Source organism: Danio rerio, chromosome 4 (assembly GCF_052040795.2).
Source record: "Danio rerio strain M-AB ecotype USA chromosome 4, GRCz13ab, whole genome shotgun sequence".
Lineage (NCBI taxonomy): Eukaryota > Metazoa > Chordata > Actinopteri > Cypriniformes > Danionidae > Danio > Danio rerio.
Genome location: NC_141024.2, coordinates 33,962,423 through 33,985,327, shown reverse-complemented (window position 1 = coordinate 33,985,327; position 22,905 = coordinate 33,962,423). Strand labels below are relative to the sequence as shown.

General features: G+C 35.7%; 1 protein-coding gene across 2 annotated transcripts in view; it reads left to right on the top strand.

Annotated features, from left to right (window-relative positions):
- LOC137491257 (uncharacterized) overlaps window positions 1–15,632 on the top strand; it is a 28,688-nt gene extending 13,056 nt beyond the window's left edge. For both annotated transcript variants that reach the window (XM_087249370.2, XM_087249371.1), the window contains exon 3: window positions 13,242–15,632. In XM_087249370.2, the coding sequence (XP_087105496.1) occupies window positions 13,242–14,038 (797 nt within the window). In that variant the 3' untranslated portion in view covers window positions 14,039–15,632. The remainder of the gene's footprint in view (window positions 1–13,241) is intronic.
- The last annotated feature ends 7,273 nt before the right edge of the window (window positions 15,633–22,905 follow it).

Below are 22,905 nucleotides of genomic sequence, written 5' to 3'. Positions count from 1 at the left end.
GTGGAGGTGTGAAAACACCCTGCTGAAACGAGGGGGTTTCATGGCCCTTTAACTGTTGAAATGAGATAAATATGCCATCTTTAAACAGGTCTTTAACACAGTTATCTCCCTTCCTAGACCATCATTGGGATGCTCAATTTATAAGAGAGGGAGGGAATAACGGATTTAACAAAATGGGAGCAGAAGGCAATGCTTGTTTTATTATTAAAGTGAGGTCTGAGTTGTGACCATATTCTGAGTTATCCATTAATAACTGGGTTTTTTATAGAATTTTGTTTACTCACTGGAATCGAAGCACAAAGTAGTGAGCGTAAAGACACTAGATTAGACGTGTGCTGTTCCATCAGTAACCAAAGTGGGGCCTCATCATTACAAATGTTGGAAAGCCAGAACAGTGTTTCTATAATCAGTTTGTGTAAATTGGCCGTGCTATAATAGCGTATATGCCGAAGCATGCTAATAGGACTTTTAATTTGCCAGTAACCTGGGTTAAGCGCTTCCGGTAAACTGTATGCCAATGCAAATATCTGTGCATTTAAGGTCTGCTTTCTTTAGAAGTCAGCAATCTCCACTGGCCGAGTGATATCTGATATAAAGTGGGTCTCAGATTGTACAAGAAGCAGTGCATTAAATTAAATTTTTTCCCGCCATGTCTTTATAATATGAGCATTTAATTTACTCCAGTATATTAAATGGAACTTCTGCGCTAGCCTGCCGATTCTGATGGGTGAGTGCTAGTAAAATGCCTTGTGTCTTGTTTTACGCTTGAACAACTAAATGAAGGCCAAAGTTTATTTACTGAATGTATTTTCATTACATTACAAGATCGATACTGTAAAAGGAACCGTATGAAATAGGAAAAAAATAAATAAATAATATCACAATAACGGGTCACCGGAAGTTTATCAGTATGGGAACAACTAGGGCTGGGCGAAATGGCAAAGAAAAATCTAGATTTTTTTTATAAAGTTTGACCGATTCACGGTTTCGATTTTTTTTTATTTTAGTTTTTTTTAAATTGTGTAACTATAGTCAACTTAAAACATTACAGCAACATGACTGAAGTAACATTCTCTTTATAAGTAACTTGAAAAACCATCTGGTTAGAAACACTGTATTTTTAATGGCAAGGCCTACATAGATTTTCAATGAAGATTATTTGTTCATTTTTTTTTTTTTTTTTTTTGCTTGTAGCAAGGATGAACACAAAAATCTTTTAACAGAAGGCTGTTCCATACCTAAAAAATACACACCGTCACCTTAGAATTATAAGGTTCTATCTGACGTTTTTGTCAAAATTGAGTTATTCACATATTTTTTTTAAATGGCAACTTATTTACATTATGGGATGTGTTTTTATTCATTATGGGATGTACGTTGTTTACATTAAGGCTTTTTATTTAAAAAACAAAAAAGGTGTATCTACAAAGTTGAACTCTAGCTTGGCTCTATAAGGTTCTAACTGTGAGCCAGTCAGCATTTTTAATGCATGCACAAGGACCAATTAGGATTAGCTTTCTTTGTCATTTTGCCGGACTGCTCCATTGACAGCAGGAAACACCAGAAAGACAAAAATCACACAAAATCAGAGTCGACTAAATAATGCCACACCACACAAAATTTAAGCAAATAGAAGCATATCTTGACATTTGAGATTCATTCATTCATTTTCTTTGCGACCCTTTATTAATCTTGGGTCGCCACAGCGGAGTGAACCGCCAACTTATCCAGTATATGTTTTACACAGCGGATGCCCTTACAGCTGCAACCCAACACTGGGAAACACCCATACACTCTCTTTCACACACATACACTATGGCCAATTTTAGCTTATCCAATTCACCTGTACCGCATGTCTTTGGACCTGTGGGGAAAACCAGAGAACCCACAGGAAACCCACGCAAACACGGGGAGAACATGCAAACTCCACACAAAAATGCCCACAGCCAAGGCTCGAACCAGCGACCTTTTTGATGTGAGGCAATCGTGCTACCCACTGTGCCAACGTGTCGCAAACATGGAGATGAAATGCTCAATTTTAAATTGTTGAAAAAGAAATGAATATTTAAAAATTTGTATATTAAAAATTTAAAATATTGTGTATATGTAGTCAGTGAAACAATTTTCAGTGTTTATTAAACTCATTTGCTCATAGTCTGTTTCTTTTAAAGTCTATAAGTTTAATATTAAGCCTTGAAGGGCAAATACTTAATTTATTTCATGGGGCATACAATTCAATAAATATAATTTAATAATTTATTTAAAAGTATAAAATTTTATAAATATGAACATAATTAGATAAAATTAACAGCTGCACTGGAAAAAAAATTATAATTGTACAGCCTTGTATGCTTAATTTTAAAAGAGAAAATATTTATCCTAAAACATGAACATATAATTCCAAGCGGAAAAATGACTTTTCAGAATGAGAAGGTTCTATCTGCATTTAGCGTGGTTTATTTACTCCAATTTGCAAATGTAAGAGAACTTTGATAAATTTACATTTAGAGAATCCTTAGGGTCTCTGTCATGTTAATGTATGAAAGAGATCTGTTACACACATGTTGTTTGCTATATAGAATGCAAAAACTTTGAAGCTCAATATCTCAAAATCATTCAGAACGCAGATAGAACCTTATAATTCTAAGGTGATGACGCATTGTTGAAAACCCTGCGAATCCAAACCTTATCTATTAATGATCAAGCATGGACATTTAAAGAATTAGTTATTCTTGCGCTTATGCGTCCACAACTTCACACATTATACAAAGTGTGTGCAGTGTACGTTACCTTATGGAGTCACTCTCTTGGCATTGCATATTGGGGACGCATAAAACCCTGTTATGTGCGATTCCTTATTATTCATGAGTCCTGTCCTTAATCCACTGGTCAGGTAATCAAAATGTCGGCTACTTGATGTTTAACTATGGGTGAGTCGCGGGTAGATAAGGTCAATAGCCATAATTACGCAACGCATAAATCTAATTTTAAAAATCACGCGACCATCATCTCACAATGTTTAGTAATAAATAATCCTATTTTTTATTAAAACAAAAGCACTGATTTAGAACTGACAAGCCAACTTAAGCAGCCATCGCGGCAACCGGAGCAAGCGCTTTTTTCGAAGCTCAGCTCTTCTTTTTTGCACTTGATTATTATTACTTGATTAAAATACAGCACTGAAATTAACAGGCATAAATGTTTTTGAGCGAAAAAGTCTATTTGTAGGGTATCTGTAAACGCAATTAGAGCCAATGGAGAAGTTGTGTCGCCTAATAATTATGTTAATTCTAATAAAATGAAAGCCAAAATAAACAATTCATTGCATTTTTTGTTTGATAAAAATATACAGAAACGAAAAAAACCAAAAACAAAGGATGGCTAGTTTGTATTATTGTGCTTTAATTTTAATAAAAATATACTTAGTCCATTTAAGCTTAACGGTGTAACGTGGAGACTGACACGGAGGGATCCATTTTGCAGTATTTATTAGACACAGTTCAAACACAAACATCCAACATGCACTAAAGTGCAAACTCACATCAACAGCAATCAATGAAGGTCGTGGGGCTGGCGACTGACAGACACAGAGTGATATACCAGGCATAGATCAGTGGCGGAGGCGTGGTTCAGCGTCCTATAACAAGCGTGGGTCGAGGGCAGGCAGCGTGGTTTAGAGTCCGTGTCACAAGTAAGGGTCGAGGGCAGGCAAAAGGCAATTCAGAGTCAGAAAAAGTCCGGGGTAATGCACAGAAGATCAGGCAGGGAATAACACTCAGAAATGTTGGCCGTGGCTGAACAAGACTTCGCAAAGAACTGGTGTTTGTGTGTGGCTTATATAGGGAGCGTGGGTCATTACCAGGATTCAGATCAGGTGTGTGCACAATCAGTCTAGGTGGATGATGTAATGCTAGAAGTCCGGAGAGGGCGGGCTCTGCTGGCCAGCGAGGGGAATGACTGGGACAGAGTCGGTGACAAACGGCTATATACGCCGCCAATAAACAAGCCATTAAAAAATTATTATTTCATTGTGCACTGGGTTATTATTTATATTTTACAATAAAAACTAATTGTAGCATGTCTCCCTGTCATTTAAAACGTGCAATTCATAACACAGTAGAGCTGTTGGCCTATATGCAGTGTGTAATCTTTCAGGGCGGTGTTGGTTAATGCACACCACGTTATTAAACTCCCATACCTCTGAGGGAGATTATGTTACCCGGTTTTAAAAAATAAAAGGCATTTAAAATAAGAACAAGTAACAAATAAAATTGGTCCCGTGGACTTTAGCACCTGTTATCTTGCCAGTGCATGTAGAGTGTGTATAGAGCTCTTGTAGCGCATCTCATGTGCCGGTTGGTGTGAGAGCGTAAAGAGCTCAAAGCCGGCATATAACTAAAAGCAAGATTATATCTTTATAAATATTCCATTAACAATACTTATCGAAATATTTATACATTTACACAGTGTTTATTGAGATTGTGTGATCTGTATAGGCTGTCTGATCTATACAGAAGCCAGGCTGATTTCATCCAATCAGTGCGGTTCAATCTAAGTTAATTAATCTGGTAGCAAGAAGTTCAATGGCAATGTCAAAGAGCAGAGGGGACAGAGGGTAGCACTGTGTCCTTCCTCTAGAGCAGGGTCTCAAACTCAATTTACCTGGGGGCCGCAGGAGGCAAAGTCTGGGTGAGGCTGGGCCGCATAAGGGATTTCACAAAAAAAAGTCCTCAAATGTCATTATTAACAGTTTTAATTATTTCTTCTGAACATGAAGTGTCCTGAACATTAATATAACATTTAGTGAAGATTATGAACAGTTCTTCTGAACATGGCATCTTTTGCCTACTCCTTGCTGCCAGAGACTTGACAGCGCTTCTTCTCACAAATCTGAACCACATTTGGCTTTAGAGCGGAAGATCATCATTAAGTCTAGACCTGTACTTTGACTTATTGAAGTTCAAGGTGGAGAATAACTTCTCACACACTTCTCACACACTCAAAACTTCCATTCCCTCACCTAAAAAAAAAAGGCGTATATGTATAAATAAAACACCCCCACCCCACTCCAGTCACATCAGTCTGTGCCAGTCTGTATCTCCCTATAATATTAATATATATAAGATGCAGGCTGTAGCTAGGTAGGTGGCAGGCTGCAGAAAGGTATCTAAGTGGCAGTCAGGGGCGGGAACAGCTTACCTAGGTTCTGGCCGGCGCGAGTTCCCTCCTAAACACTTCCCGCCCGTCACAGCGTCTAACAAAGGGGCGGGGTGCGTGGTGACGTCACCGGCATCCCCGCCCCTTTGTTTACACGGCGGGCGGGGAATGCCAGTGACCGCTGTGTACGGATAGAATCAGCGGAGCGGGGAGCGCTGTCTCTCCCCGCTCCCCTGATTCTGTCAGGCACCGTTTACACTAGTGCGTTTTAGTTTTAAAACGGCGTTTTAGAATGAAAACGATCCGCATCCACACTCGCGTTTTACCCAGCGTTTCTGAACTGCTCTCCGTCCACACCAAAACGCTGAAAACGCACATCACGTGACCACACACACACACAATTTCGCAAGCGCTGCAGCCTGTCTCCCCAGATGAGAGCTCTGCTAGTCGGACTTCTCATCAAGCATCTCCCGCTGGATCTAATTTCACTATATTTATTAAACGTGATATTTCATTTGTCTTGTTGTCTTTATTTAACGCCATATTCCCTGACTTTGGTCATTGGAATCTATTACTTGCTCTCAGGTAACGTGTTTTGGCTGAGCGCAAAGATAAGTTAATGATTAATGTAACCACGTAGCCTACATTCTGTATATTGACTGATCGCTTGCCTTTATTTCCTATAATGTATAAACTTATTGTATGTTATACTTTTATAATGGCCATTATCGATTATTAAAACTGATATTCAGCAAAAGAGAGGGTAAGTTTCGTATTTTCACTGAAATTGAAAGGAGCTGTTATCGGCTCTGTTTTGTTATAAATATCCACACAGTGAAGATGACGCTCATGCAGCACGACGCCTCAACATTTCTGCTGTCTGTTTAGTTGTTAATATTAAAATGAAAATAGGCAGTTCCTTATATCAAGTTTACATTTTATTGTTGAGAAAGTGAAACAACGTAGCCAGGGTGATGTGAATGAAGTTATAAAGTACACGGTTCCCTGTGAAGATTGACGCGTGTCCTCGGTATGTTTTCCATATCAAACTGAGAAGAAGAGATGCAGCCTTGATCAAACTTGCGAAGTCTGAACTTACACGGAGAAGATTCAGGACTGAACTGTGTGTTAGGCTACTTTATATTGAGGAAAAGCCCCAATCAGAGAGGCGAATGTCTGCAGCCCCACCTCCGTTTTCAGATGTCTCCGTCTTTCCCCATCCACACTGAGACAGAGCAGCAGCGTTTCAGAATGAAAACGGCCTCTCCAGCGTTTTCGAAACGATCCGTTTTCAGCTCTCGAGAACTCCGGCGTAGTGTGGACGGATTCTGTCAGTGTACAGCGGTCTGCGCGGGCCACAAAATATTGCACTGAGGGCCGCAAATGGCCTGCGGGCCGCGAGTTTGAGACCCCTGCCCTAGAGAGTGGAAAGCATTTAGAAATTATGTTATTTGTTCGAATGGATGCTTGGGGCCTGGAATATAAAATTTTAACCCAGGAACAGAATCCAGGACCAAAACCCAAGTTGCTTTTCCGGTTTTCAAATTTTTTATTGCATTTTCAATTTCAGAAGGTGTTATATTTCCTTCTAATGCCAACTGATCTGAATCACAAAAGGATGGTAATTCTAAATAATTTTTTAAAAAGCTCTCAATATGTTCAATTTCGTTTACCTTAGAGCTGCAAAGAGTTTATAGAAGTTTTTAAATTGATCGTTCATTTCCTGTTGATCAGTAATAATACTGCCATCATCCTTACTAACTGCTGCTATAAAACCAGCTGCTGAGGATTGTTTCAGTTGGTAACACAACAACCTGCCAGCTCGTTCACCATGTTTATATTGAATCTAGCGTGATCTTATGTGGAGATCCTCTGCATTTTCGTCTGTCAAGAAGTCATATTCCGCTTGCAGAAGAAGTATTTTCTTAAGGAGCTCTTCGGAAGGTGATGTTGAGTGTAGCTGATCAATTGTATTAATTTTATTCATAATCTCTGTAAGCCATTTTGACATTCTTTTATTTGCACAAGCTTGATATGACATAATCTATCCTCTTATATATGCTTTCAGAGTATCCCATAGGATACTATAACTCACCTCTGGGGACTTGTTGGTCTCAAGAAAGAAACTGATTTGAACATCAATGAATTTTACAAAATCGTCGTCTGCCTAGAGTTTTGAGGTAAACGGCCATGTACCTTGGGGGATTACATTGCCTGGAAAACAGCTTTAGTGAAACTGGACAATGGTCAGAAATAACAATACTACCATATTCTACTTCTGACATAGGGGGAAGTAACTGCTTGTCCAGGAGAAAATGGTCAATCCTGGAATAGGTTTAATGCACAGGTGAGCAGAAGGAAAATTGCTTGGAAGATGGATCTTTAAATCTCCAGGGGTTACTTACATCATATGTCTGAAGGAAGAAGTTGATGCATTGTGCTGGCTGACTTAATGTATTACTCGAAGCGATACAGCAAACTAGTGTGAGCATACACATCGACCAGGACCACAGACATGTTAAAAAGTTAATCTTGGGTTATTATGTGTCTGCCATTTTTATCCAACACATTTGACTCCATAACAAACTGTACATTCTTATGTTTGAGTACAGCAACGCCCCTACTTCTGCTATTGAAGTTAGAATGATAAATTTGTGTATAGGCTCCTTTATTAAGTTTAGAATAGTCTTTTTTTTCAACAGATGTGTCTCCTGTAAATATACAGTATAAGAGTTTAACTTAAGATTTGCGAACACCTTGATTCGTTTCACTTGGTGATTTAGCCCCCGCACATTTCAGCTGGTAAAGTTTGTCTTTACTCCACCCATTTTATGGAGGGCTGTCGAAAACATTTTTCAGAAGCATCCGAAAGGTATCTGTGGGTTTTGTATGTAGGGGGTGTGTGGGAGAGAGAGAGAGAGAGAGAAAAGGGGTGATCGCACATACACTTATAAACACGAAACAACACAATATTGAAACCTTGTGTGTTTACTTGCACACGCTTCCAGCTACTCCCACTCTTAACTAGCTGACCATGTGGGACCTCACGTGTAAAACAAAACCATTTGAACAGCTTTTGATGTTTTACTATAAAGCTACCCCATTTCTGACAAAATATACTTTAGAACTAGAAATAACAACAAACGTGCTATAATGGTCATTTAAAAGTTTAACAAAGTAAACAAAATTTTAAGTTTCACATGAGGACCTCAACAGTTTGCGTTATCGACTGCGGGATGAAGGCTTTTGGCAGCTGACTCCATGCCAGGGAGATAGATCGTTAAGTTGACTGAAAGTAAACTGCACTGAAGTCTTTGGTGACGTACTCGTTCACAGACATCATGAGCACTTCAGTAACAAAATTCTTGCTTCAATACGTACTTTTGCTTTTTTGTTTCTCACAGCCAATTGTTAAGTTTACACTGCTCGTCTCGACCCGATTTCTCTCCTCGTTTCCCTGCACTGCAACAGTTCAGTCAACTTCTCTTTCTTCCACATACCATATGATGCTGCCCTCTTCAACTCTCCTCTTCTTCCTTTATGCTTTCACCTATTTTCTTTTTGCCATCCCATGGGAGGAAGACCAATTAAACAATGTTTACTGTTGTCACAGAAAACCAACAATTATAAATGTATGATAATATGCTGTCATGACTTTGCAATAATTTTTTTTTTTGTTGTAATAGAGGCCAATGAAGACAAAATGGCCATGAATATAATGAAAAGGGAGTAAATTTGCCCAGAGTGTATTGACTTTTTTAATTTCAAAGCATTTTTCCAGAATATGTCAGAAAAAGATGTCCCCAAATATCAGTCCGTTTCCTAAAACACAGATAAAGTTTTGGCCAAATTAAGCCTCAAAATCAACCCAGAATGGATGAAAATGACCCAACAGCGCACAAGGGGAAAGGTGCAGAGATGTATAAAGTACTAGAGACCCAGACTTAAGTAAAAGTACAAGTACTCTATCAAAAAGTGACTTGAGTAGAAGTGCTCTTTAAGCACCATACTTAAGTGGAAGTAATAAAGTATTTAACATTTTTTTCACTTAAGTATTGCAAGTAGTTTTTCAAAATTTACTACTCAAGTACTGAAAGTAAAAGTACAAGTATTGTGTTATGTAGTTATTAAAGAAAGCAGTCAAAAGACATATTGTTTTGTTAATTTTAAATCTTTTTTTCCTTGAACCACAGATTATATCAGCTTTAACACACACCTTTCAAAGTTGTCACAAAAACACTTCATAATTCACTCAAAAGGCTATTGAAACCTATTTTCGGAAATGGGTTTCGCAAATTACTGGTTATAAACACTGTAAATGGAAGATCTAAACATTTTTCCAGAAGACGCTGGTCGCTATGGCGACCTCAGTGCAGCTGCCAAGAAAAGGTCTATAATTGTAACGAGTGGGGGTGTGAATTTACACTGGTCTCACGGTTTGGTTCGGTTACGATTATTATGCCAATGATTCAGTTCAATTCGATAGCCAAGTATTGACGATGCTTTCCATACATAGATTTTTTGTTCACAACACAATAAATTTTTTTTTTTATTAAAATCTAAAAAATATATTAATATTTATATATTATCCCTTTAACTTCCTGCTCGACCAAATGGTTGACCATATTTTGACTGACCATATCTTATTGAGAGGAGTACCTAACTTACCTAAACCTGATTGAGCCATCTCTATCATTTGGTTGAGGTAGGTTATGCCAAAAAAATCCACTAGTTGTCACTAACTCAATCAAAAGCACTCGTCACAACATTGTTTCTACAATGAAATCAAAAACAAGGAAATCTGTCCTGACATCATGTGAACTGTTTTTGGTAAAAATTTGCAAGGTAAGCATATATTTTGACTTATTACCTGCTTAGAGCCCTAACTTTACAAAGTTATGGTACTTGGTGTCATAAAAAATATTTAGTGTAGGAATTTTTGAAAAACATGCTCTACTAAATGGTTAATTTGTCACTTTATGGTAGAAAAGCAAAACTAAAGATTTCATATCATGCATTTCTGCAGTCTGAATGGACTGTTTGCTGAGAAACATCAGCTTTTGATAATTCACAGAATAAATATGACACAGCTTGTTATTTATTCATGAATATACTAAGATCATTTCTTAAGTATATCTATTTTTCAACACTTTTAGGATAGTTTTGGAGTAAATATAATGAATTTTTAGAACTTATTTGTGGAAATCACAACTTTTAAAGATAATTACCTCTTAAATGGCAAATACTTGTATACCAGCATTAGCACAATCGTAAGAAATTTAAATTTGATTGTTTGTGTATTTTTTGTAGATATTTGATGGATGTCAATAGTTTCTACAGTACAAGAACTCATTGTCAGGCCCTTTTACCAGAAAATTCTTTCACTGATGAGATAATTCAGCATGTTCACTCACATACATACACTCTCTCTCAGACACACATGCACATACATACACACACACACACACACACACACACACACACTGCCCTGCACACACCTAATGTAATGTACTATGTACACATTCTCCCTACACTCTCACACATTCTTACACTCTAACACGCGCGCACACACACACACACACACACACACACAGTTCTCTCTGTCTCTCACTCACACACAGAAGTTTGTTTTCGTGAAAATTGGGTACATTACATAGGTTTCCATTCATTTTATACTGTCCAAACCGTATATTGTATTGCCCTCACCCCACCCTAGCCCTAAACCCAACCATCACAAGAGACAGTGTGCAGCTTTACTCTGATTAAACTCATCCTGTGGAATTTATAAGCTTTTTGAGAAAGGAGGACGTCACCAATGTTCTCATATTTCACCTCCTTTTTGTAATAACCGTGTCATACCTATGTCATTAAACAGATTTGTGTCCTAATATGTCACAAAATCACGCACACACATTTTTGTGAATTGTGGGGATATTACATAGGTTACAATTGTTTTTATACTATATAAACTGTACTTTCGATTGCTCTAACACCAAATCTCTAAACCCAACCCTTACAGGAAATTATGTAGTTTTACTTTCTGAAAATAAAAAATATTTATTATGATTGCATGTCAAAAATAATGTCCACAAAATTTACCATCTCCTCGTAATATCCGTGTAATACCGATGCTTTTATATACATGGACACACGTACACACAAACATGTATAAATAAACTATTTTCCACACTCATACACTCTCTTTTACACACATGCACACACGCACACACAGGTACAATCACACTGTTTCTCACACTCTCTCTTACACACATTATTCACTCTCACACACACACACACATAGACAAACTCACACTTTGGGAGTTTTGAAGTTTGATTGGTTAATACCACAATAAACAGTTCCATCTTCTGGAAGCTCTCGTGAAACTAAACTAAACAAGCAAACTAAATCCTGTTGCACTAATTCACTTGATTTTGATTTTATTGTAAAACAAAACTGGATAACATGTATATTACTGTGTTAAATTAAAATCTGAAAGATTTTATGGCTTGTGGCTATTATTTAGTATTCAATAATGTTTTATTTTGATTATGTTTTATGTTTTCTTACACTTCATATTTTCAGGTTTTTATAGTATATTTATTAATTCTGGTACTTTTACCATAAACCTACAAATTTAATCATTTGGTAGAGGCTGATATTTAAAAAAAATTATAGGATGTGTTGAAAAAAAATGCATTGATTGTGTTAACTAGCGACATTAGGAGTTAAGAAATCCAAACAAAAAAAATTATATTGCTTTTTTTCTTGGTGTGACAGTTAAAGGGTTATTTGTAATACAATTTTGTCCTTTAATACAGCAGTAAGATATATAAACTTTACCCTTAATTTGACCTGCTCAAAGAATACACTCATTCTGAATGTTTCAAACAAAACTCCAGTACATGAGCATTTATACTAAATGAACTAATGTAAATATTCTCCCGCTTGCTTTTTGAGAGCAGACAGGCAAGGTCTTACACCACTTTGATTAGTTATTGTCTTCACCTGCTCAACAGAAAGGGTGTGATCTGCTTTAGAAATGAAAGCGATGTTCACCGAAGGTGGGAAGAACAGCCGAGGTTACAGTTTATGCACATAATATGCGGTTATCACAGGTAACCCAAAATAGACACAGTGGATAAAACTTGCACATCAGGCACGCTCGTGTCTGGATCCACAAGAATCGCTTTAACAGCCAAGAGGAGATGAACAGTTACCTCACAAACAGGCCAGCGCAGCGGGTCAAATGTCCAAAGTGAGAGAGAGGCAGAGATGAAGTTTTACAGCATTTCTCCCTATAGAGAAATAGTGGCTCGTGTGCTGTGCCGCCTTCACTCGCCCTCACCTCCATCCTAGTATTGCGTCATTGTGCATATGAGATAAAGTACGTCAGTACGTAACAACCGGTTATGATTTATTACTGAACTGATATGGATAATTTTGACACCCCTAGTAATGAGTAACAATGCAGCACATAAAAAAATCTATCGTAGTAAAAGTATCAGCGAAAATATGTACTTAAGTAAAAGTGGATACAGGAGAAAAAAAACAATACTCCAGTAGAGTACAGATACAGCCTTTTAGTACTTAAGTACAGTATTGAAATAGTTCTACTTCGTTACTATACATTTCTGGAAAGGTGCACGTTCCAGCGTTTATGCAGATGCTGTACAGGTATGTCTCATGTCTGAGAGGGAAATATTCAGCTGTTTGTTCATTATGAATATATTTATGAATAAAAATAGGCCATTTACGACTTTTAAATATGTGTCTTATCAATATGACCAAAATGACTTTTGAGAAACTGAAAACTGGACTGACACGGTTTCAATTTACTAGAACTTCTATAAAGCGGCTTTAACAAAATTTACATTGTAAAAGCACTAGATAAATAAAGATGATTTGAATCTGCTTAAATGTGTACACATTAACAGACCAAACAAAATATGATCTGATTCATTTGACATTTAATGTGCATCAAAATTACAGCATGTGTAGCCAATGTTTCCAGTGTCTTTTCACTTTTCAGCTTTTGATGAAAGTTTTTAAGACTTAATGAAAACTAATGTTTTATTTATTTCAGACTTAATTGAAGAGTACGAGGGGAGTAAAGAGGAGGAACATCATGTCAAAATTGAGGAAAAAACTCATTTACAGACTGATGGTGTTTTGAAAAGGAGAGACAAGAATCGTTTCACCTGCACTCAATGTGGAAGGAGTTTTGGAAGAAAAGGCGATCTTAAGATTCACATGAGGATCCACACTGGAGAGAAAATATCCACATGCACTCAGTGTGGAAAGAGTTTTGGAAGAAAAGACCATCTTAAGATTCACATGATGATCCACACTGGAGAGAAACCATTCACATGCACTCAGTGTGGGAAGAGTTTCAGCTACTCATCACACCTTAATGAACACATGAGGATCCACACCGGAGAGAAACCATTCACATGCACTCAGTGTGGGAAGAGTTTCAGCCATTTATCATCCCTTAATCAACACATAAGGATCCACACTGGAGAAAAACCATTCACATGCACTCAGTGTGGGAAGAGTTTCAGACACTCATTAATTCTTAAACAACACATAAGGATCCACACCGGAGAGAAACCATTCACATGCACTCAGTGTGGGAAGAGTTTCAGACAATCATCATCCCTTAATTACCACAAAAAGATCCACACTGGAGAGAAACCATTCACATGCACTCAGTGTGGGAAAAGTTTCAGCCAATCATCATCTTTTAATTACCACATGAGGATCCACACTGGAGAGAAACCATTCAAATGCACTCAGTGTGGGAAGAGTTTCAGAATATCAACATCCCTCAATTTACACATGATGAGCCACACTCGAGAGAAACCATTCACTTGCACTTAAGCCACGATCACACTGGACTTTTCTTCCCATAGACTTCCATTCATACGCACGTGAATGCATCGGACAGGAAACGCAAATTTGTGCGTTTCCTGCAAAGTTTTGCAGTTTACTACATTGCAAAGTTCAAGCTTGGTAAACTCTGACCTGCAAAATCGCATCACTTGATTGTGTGAGACCAATCGAAGATCAAAATATGAACTCTCTTGGCAGAAATGTAAAATATGGACCAATCGCTCACTTTTTTTAATGTCTAATCATCTTGGTTAATCCCGCCCCTTTTGCAGCGCCATACAACAGAATTTTGCATGCTCAAACTCTTGTGTGACCGCAGCTTCGGTGTGAGAAGAGTTTCAGTTACTCATCAGAAGATACTAGAAAAATACTAGAAAAAGTTGTTTCTACTCAATTATGTTCCTTTTCTGCAGACGAACAATATTTTTGATGTGTTTCAGTCAGGTTTCAGGGCTCATCACAGTACAGAAACCGCATTAGTGAAAATAACCAATGATTTACTCTTAGCTGCTGACCAAGGGTGCATCTTGCTATTAGTTTTACTCGATATTAGTGCGGTATTTGACACCATTGACCACAATATCCTCATAAATCGCTTAAAGTCTACAGGTGTCCAGGGACAGGCTCTACAATGGTTTAAGTCATACTTAACTGACCGTTACCAGTTTGTGAATATTAATGGACAGCCCTCACAAGTCAGCCCAGTAAAGTATGGGGTGCCTCAAGGATCGGTTTTAGGCCCTTTACTGTTTACAATTTACATGTTACCTCTGGGAGACATTATTAGAAGACATGGGATCAGCTTTCACTGCTATGCAGATGATACTCAATTATATATTTCAACTAAACCTGACGAGACGTCTGAACTGTCTAAACTAACTGAGTGTATCAAAGACATTAAAGACTGGATGACAAACATTTTTTTCTCTTAAACTCAGACAAAACAGAATTATTACTTATTGGGCCTAAATCTTGTACACAGCAGATCTCACTACTCAATCTATAATTAGAGGGATACAAAGTTAGCGTTAGCTCTACTATAAATGATCTGGTTGTCATATTAGACAGCAATTTAACTTTTGAAAACTTTATATCCCATGTCACAAAAACTGCCTTCTTTCATCTGAGAAATATCGCTAAATTACAAAGCATGCTATCTATCTCTAATGCAGAAAAGCTAGTCCATGCTTTTATGACTTCGAGGCTGGATTATGAAGTGGATTTTATACTCTTTAAAGTGTGATGTTAATGTATATATTCAAATTGAATGTGTATAATCTGCTTGTAGACATACATACCATTAGAAGAATACCATTAGAAGGGTTAACCTAGGTGGAAATTGGGGTCAGGGGTTAAATTGGGTGGAATTTGTGGTCAGGGGTTAACCTAGGTGAAATTTGGGGTCAGGGGTTAAACTAGGTGGGATCTTGTGTGAACAATGTGAAAAACAGTTGCAAAAGAGTATTTAAGCAGGCCAGAACATCAGTGAGACAGAATTTTTTTAGACAGAGATGCTACTGGGGGTCTCCTGAAAATTCTCCTTTGTTGTCGACAATAAAGTATACCCTTCTGATATTCATAACCTTCAGACTGAGTTTGATTCATTAAGAGAAAAACCTAAGAAATCACTATAATTGGCGTCCCTGGGTGGGCTGGAAAGGAGCAGGACTGGTGTTACTGTGCATGCTGGACTGGAGAAAAAACACCAATATGTGGCCACAATAAAAAAACGGTAAGCGATTTTATGCTTATTAGTTTGTGTTTTTTCTGCCAGGACCTGCTTGTAACGGTAAATACACTTGAACTGTTTCTCCAGCTTTAAATAATTAAAAGTAAATGTAGAAATCCTGTGGTTACCGCTCTAAGGTTAGAGGCTGCTTGGACAGGTCACTCAAGAGGAGTGTAGAGTATTTATTTAATTGTAGTGTTTGTGTATTTGCTGCTTCGGGTTAGGCAAAATAGTCCACATTGGTGTGCAGAGAAGACTCCCTTCCTCCTCCTTGACTGGAATGAGGATGGGTGATGCAGCTCAGGTTACACTAAGTGGAGGAGAGGAGTGAATGAGAAGAGGAAAAATAATAAGAGTAAAAGTGTGAATGCGTTTAAACGTTTTTTAATAAGGAGTAGGTTAAAATAATGATTATAGTATATTATAATATAAAAGGAGGGTTAAATATGTGAGGTGTGATTTAAAGAACAATAGGAATAGTGATTTATTCAGTTTAAAAGAATAGATTATGATATAAAGGAGGAGTCTTCTAAATCAAAACTAATGGAACATGTTGCATTTGAAAGACACAGAGTGAAAAGGCAGAAGAATATACTAGTTAAACATTTTTCTGAAATTATATTTGTGTTTTAAGTTTAAATATGTTAAAAAAGAACAATAGGCTGAATAGAATTAAATTCTTTACATAGCAACAGGTGAAAGACAGTCTGCCCCAGGATGGGGGTAAGAGATAGATTTATGGTGTCCATGTGTGAACAATAAATAGATTATTTCTATTTACAGCACAAGGAAAACAGAGAAGAGGAGAGTAAAAGAGAGAATATCAAACTATTAGATAAAATAATGACATAGACTTTAGCATAATTGTGGATAGAATATAAGTTATTGATGAATAGATATATTATAAAGTGGTATAGTAAGATAAATGAAATGAGGAAATACTAATAATAGAGTTATATTATATAGAAAAGAGTTTGAAACTCTACTAATGGAAAAGAATAAATGAAGCCATAGTGATGAATATATATAGAGATAAAGGAAGTATGGAGTAAAAGAATATATTAATAAACAAATAGATTTACTAAATAAGTATGAACGAATAACATATAAGTTAGTTCTTGAATTAAGAATAAAATAGAAAAAGAAAACTTAAAAAATGAATATTGATTAATTGAAAATTTAATTATAAAATGTGAAACAAAATAAGCTTTAAAATGTATAAGAAAACCTAAGAGCTAAAAACTTAAATTACAGAAAGGAAAAAGAATAAAATAGAAATAGAAAAAATAAATCCACTGTTTCATAGATCAAATTAAAAGTTTAAAATATGCTTACAATATAGGCACATTGAACAGATAAGATAAAAAGTAAAAAGCAGTAACAATTTGAAGAAATAATTGACTTTAGAGAATTTGTTTGTATTTAAGGGCAATACAAATGCTTGTTTCATCTTTCTCAAAGTCAGCTACATAAGATCTAAGCCATCATCTATTTGTAGTAAAGTAAAGTGATTTAGATGAAAATCACACTGGGTAAATGTTAAAACATGATAGAGTGAGTTATATATATATATATATATATATATATATATATATATATATATATATATATATATATATATATATATATATATATATATATATATATTGCCCTTATATATATATATATATATATATATATATATATATATATATATATATATATATATATATATATTTAAGAGTGTAGGCAGTAAGAAGATAACTGATAATTAAACATTGCATTTCAAAAATGAAAAATGATTTTAGTAAATAAATATGTGAATTTAATTAATAATATTAACTTTGAGCTATAGCAGTAATGATTTTGAACAGTTATACCAGATATTGGGCCACCATGTAGTATTGTTGAGTTAAATCAGGTATGGAAAAACAGCTATGGAAATAAAAAATACAATACTAAAATACGTGGCAGAGAAAATAAAAGATAAGATAATGTCAAATGGCAAACAGACGAAACATTTGATGTAAGCAGTGAGAAAATAAAAACTGAGTATGGAAAATGTTAGGGAAATTAAAATACGATGTAAAAATGACCGGTTAGTAGAGAAACACTAGCAAAGATGAGGAGAAATGTAAAGTAAAGCATAATCCGAAGCTAAAGAAATTAATTAGAAATAGAATAGAAATAAAAAATTAAACATATTTACATATGATAAAATGATTGTGAATTAGAGAAAAATAAACTGTTAAAACCGTAGAGAGGAGAAAATAGATGAGAGGAGTCTTCATTTGATGGTAAAAACATGGGAAAGAAGAAAAGACTTTTATAGGTTATGAGCTAAATTCCATATATTACTTAAGAGGACATAGGGATGGACTTTGGGGGACTGTGGTCTCTTATCTACCAGACATCTCTGAGTGCACTGTCAAATGGAAAAGGTGTTTGAAAAACACAATGGACAAACTGTTGGCTGTGGACATTTGTGAAAGCAGTGAGGCAGGAACTGCATGCCCAGGAATTACTGAGGACTGGAAAGGCTACTTATGTTCAGAGACACTAAAAAGAGGCAAACAAGCTAATGATTAACTGATCAAAGAGAAAAAGCACTCCACCAGAACTTTACAACAGCTCAATGAAAGAAAAGAAGCCAGCACAAAGAGAAGGGGGAAACACTGTGCCCTGATATGGACACCACAGAAAAGACTGCACTAATCTATGAACCAGTTGTCTTCTCGGGGTGTGAGGAGGGAGAGTATGGTAGTCCATCTCAAAGCAGTCGACCTATAGTCCAAATTGACTACAATGTGACCACTCAGAGGGCAAAATAAGAGCAAAAGTGTAGCTACCCATTCTTGTATCAAATCAGACTCCTGTCAATTTGATAAAAAGAAAAGTATCATGTAAACTGTGAAAAGTCTTAGATGATAATGTACAATGAAACTTTAAATGTGTAATGTTGAAATGATAAATTATGAAGAATGTTAAATTATTTTGGTTCATTTTCATAGGTTAACTCATAGAGATTATTGAACATAAGAGGATAAATTATAATGCATGGTGGTGATAAAAAAGATAATAAAAAACAGTTTTTGATAACTGAAAAAAATAATAATTTGGGTTAGAAGTTGATGGAGTTAAGTATTTAAGTTAAAATTAGGGAAAACTTATTTTGAGTAAACTAAACTAAGATTTGAGAGAAAAGCTATGTCAGAGATTAAGACAGAAAAGTGATTTATACTTGAAGAGAATGAAAAAAAATGAAATGAACTCACAGTACTGAATAGGTCAAAAAGTAACAATTCTAAATGTACTAAAATAATATTTGAAAAAGAAAAGTGTCTAAAAATAAAAAACAGAAAACATTTGTTTTACAAATGTGAAGAAATAATTAAAAGCAAAGAAGAATTAAGGACTAAAGATGAATAATCAGATCAGATAGAGAGGAACCTATAAAGAAATCCAGTGATTTTTCAGTCAACTTGTAGAAAATTACAACAAAAATTTATGTATAACCAGTTTGATGTGAGAGCAGGAAGGAATTAGGAGCTGAAAATGCTGAAAAGCAAAAATGCTTATTAATATAAAATGCAAAATAAGAAATTATTTAGGTAAGTGTCAAATTATAATAATGATTAACAGTTCAGGACATAAAGGTAGACAAAATTAGCCAGCATAGGGAGGATTAATTAAAATTAAATCAGATGCAGGTCTGTTATATGCTGGAATAGGCATTATTGAAACTTTTGAGAACATAGCAATATTAGAAACACTTAGATATGTTATGGCATTTCTAATTAAAGTCAATTTCAATTTGGTTGTGATTGTGTAGGTGACTATTAAAATGGACTCTATTTGAATTTGATTTGAATTAAATTTTTGATTAAGGTATTAGTCAAAACAGAAATAAGTAGATGTTGTACAGTTTATGATTTAAGAACAGTCAGTGATAGAGAATTTCTTAGCAGAGGTTCCTGTACTTAAATTTGTTAGTTTGGATGCCAAATATGTTAAAGTAATGAATTTCTGTTCAGGTTATTATCAGAGGAGGGTAGACACTTGGTTACCCCTAAAGTAAATAGGCTGATATACATACATTAGAATGCATAAAAAGATTTAGAATATTCCGTGATGGATATTATAACATGTAGGACTTAGTTTTCTGCAGGTACATCTAGCTCAAGCTAAGTAAAAGACATAAATAACATTTTTTAGGGATGAAGGGTTTAGTGTTAACAACATTCTGTATCTAATCTATATGCAATAATAACTGTTAAGCTGATAAATAAAAAATTGATTTTACATTAAAGAAAATAAGGTAGCAGGTCTAACACTAGTATACAGCCACAACCTCAATTAGATGATTAAACAACATACTAGTATCTATGAACAATATATCTAGCATTATAGGTGAACGAAAAAGACAAATAAGATTTATGTATTACATACAAAGTACAGATTGTTGAGGCAACAGCATTTCTAGATATTGGCATTTGAGATGTACATGGTTTGAATCAAGGGTGAAGTGGTAAGGAAAATTGAGCAGCAAGGATAATAATCGCCTTTTTGAATGCAGTGATTAGTGAATTGTTGTACACATGTGACATCTGTGCAAAGTAGAATGTGAGTAAAAGATCGGCAATAGGCCTAAGCGGATATTCAAGAACTTGATTGTGGATGTTGTGAAATGATAAAATTAGCTTAGGGCAAGAGATACAAGTTTTTGGGCATGACAGTTGTGGTAGATGAGTGAAGGTAATTCCATCAGCAGAGCAGGGAAGAAGAAACAGTTACAATATTTAAGATAATAGTCTTATAAGTCTCATATTTAGAATACCTTCAGAAATAAGTTTAATGTGTCTGCATTTAAAAATAAATTAGAGTAATGAAAGTCAATTAAAGTGAATAAAGGTAATTAAGTAGATAAATAAGTGGATATATGACTCAGTGAATAGATAAATAAATGAACTGATAAAGTATTGGAAATCAAGAAAATTGAGAAATTACACATAACTGTAAGGAATGATTGAAAGAGCTAAAGATGATTCATCAAGGCCTAGTTTAACAAGATGTGTTAAAATAATATACCTTTTGCATTAACAAGTGATTGCATGAAAACTGACAGAAACAAGCAACTAACACTGCATGAAGTACTAATGGGTCGACCCTTGCAAGTAATCTCGTATTTAACCTTCTGGAACGTTTGAAGAACATTTCTAATGTATTGGAAAGAAGTTTGGTCTTTTATGAGGAAACTAACTGCCATGTGCAAAGCGATATCTGTACAGGAAACCAGAAAGGACCAGAAGCAGGAGATTAATCCGGTGATCAAGTATATCTGAGGTTGTTCTGGAGAAACTGGAGTGAAGTCAGGAGAAATAGACCTTATGAAAAAGTTACCAAAGGGGATGCCATCAACTGGATACCATCTGGACCACAGCACAAGACAGCCAAAGGAAAAAGCTCCAGTAAGAGAAAGCTAACAGGAAACAGAGGAGGCAGAAAATCTTGAAGCTCAATGAAGTGCAAAGTGTGGCAGGAGGAGTTTATCAGAACAGTTAAATAAGTAACTCTGATAATATACCTGAGTGAAATATACAGAAGGTGCCACAAGGTCAAGCTTTGATAATCATAACTTCCGATTACAGACTCTCAACATAACGTCTCTATCAACACTTTTTAAGGCCAGAACAAAACAAAGAATGCTCGCAAATATGTGCCAGATTTAGAGTCAAAAAGATGAACTAGTGCTAAAAATTTTTGATAGTTTAGAAGAAGAGGATGATGAAGAGGATCCATGCCTTGGGTGTTAAGTGCTAGACAACCTCTACCCCAAAACGGCGGCTCTCTACGATACGCAAAGTATCTGGGCTGAAGATCAACGTACTCTACTGATTATGTTTTGTGGGTGTTAGATTAGAATATTGTGTTGTGACCATAGATTGGGAGATTGTGTATGTTTATTTTTAGTTTTAGTTTTATTCTTTACTGTGTGTTAAATAACCATGACCCCCAGAAGCAAATGTATAACCACCTGTATGCTTAAAACATTACCTCTTATGATAACAACAAAATAGAATCGAGTCTTTTACTGTGTCCTAGTCAATAGTGGGCGCAGAAGTTTGGCTCGATTTTATTCCAAAGTGCAATTACATGATTTGGTCATTTGTAATAATACTGTGACATATATTTGTCATTAGGTAGTATGGCTAAGGGCTAGGTCATGGAGTTGCACTATGGGCAAAAAAAAACAAGAATATTAAGACTTAAAGTCTTAAGAGGAGGGATAATATGAAGTGGATTTTATACTCTTTAAAGTGTGAAGTTAATATATATATTCAAATTGTATGTGTATAATCTGCTTTTAGACTTGCATACCATTAGAAGAATTACCAATCACAAGAACTGGATAAGTTATATAGTTACCAGGTTTGGGTCAGGGGTTAACCTAGGTGGAATTTGTGTGACATATGTAAAAATAAGGGAAAAACAGACGTCAGAGGTGGAATTTGGGGTCAAGGGTTAAACTAGGAGGGATCTTGTGTAACATATGGAGAACAAAGAAAAAAACTGGTGTAAAAGACTATTTAAGCAGGCTAGAATTTGAGTGAGACAGAATTTTTCAGACAGAGATGCTACTGGGGGTCTCCTGAAAGTTCTCCTTTGTTGTCGACAATAAAGTATATTCTTCTGATATTCATAACCTACAGACTGAGTTTGATTCATTAAGAGAAAAATCGAAAACCACTACAATAAGAACTTCAGTGACTGGTTTGCTTCTGTATTTGGATCATGGTTGCTCAAGATTGGAATATTCATAGGAATTGGTCTACTTGTTTTTGTATTTCTCTTTTGTTGTGTTGTGCCTTTTCTCAGATCGATGCGTGTTAAAGCTGCTGCCAAGCAGATGGCCAATGTGCAAGTGAATAGAATTGTGCATGACTGCAGAGACCATGTCAATGAAGTCTTTGGGCCAGATTTGAACCAGTTAGGTGAGTTTTAAAAAACAATTACTACTTTACATTTCTTTTTGCCTTTAATTTCTTTGAATTTTTAACTTTTTACTAATTTTTAAAAGATGAGAGTTTTAAGCAAGGTATCATCTATAATACAGGAAAAAGCTAATAGAGTGGACTTAACTGGAAAA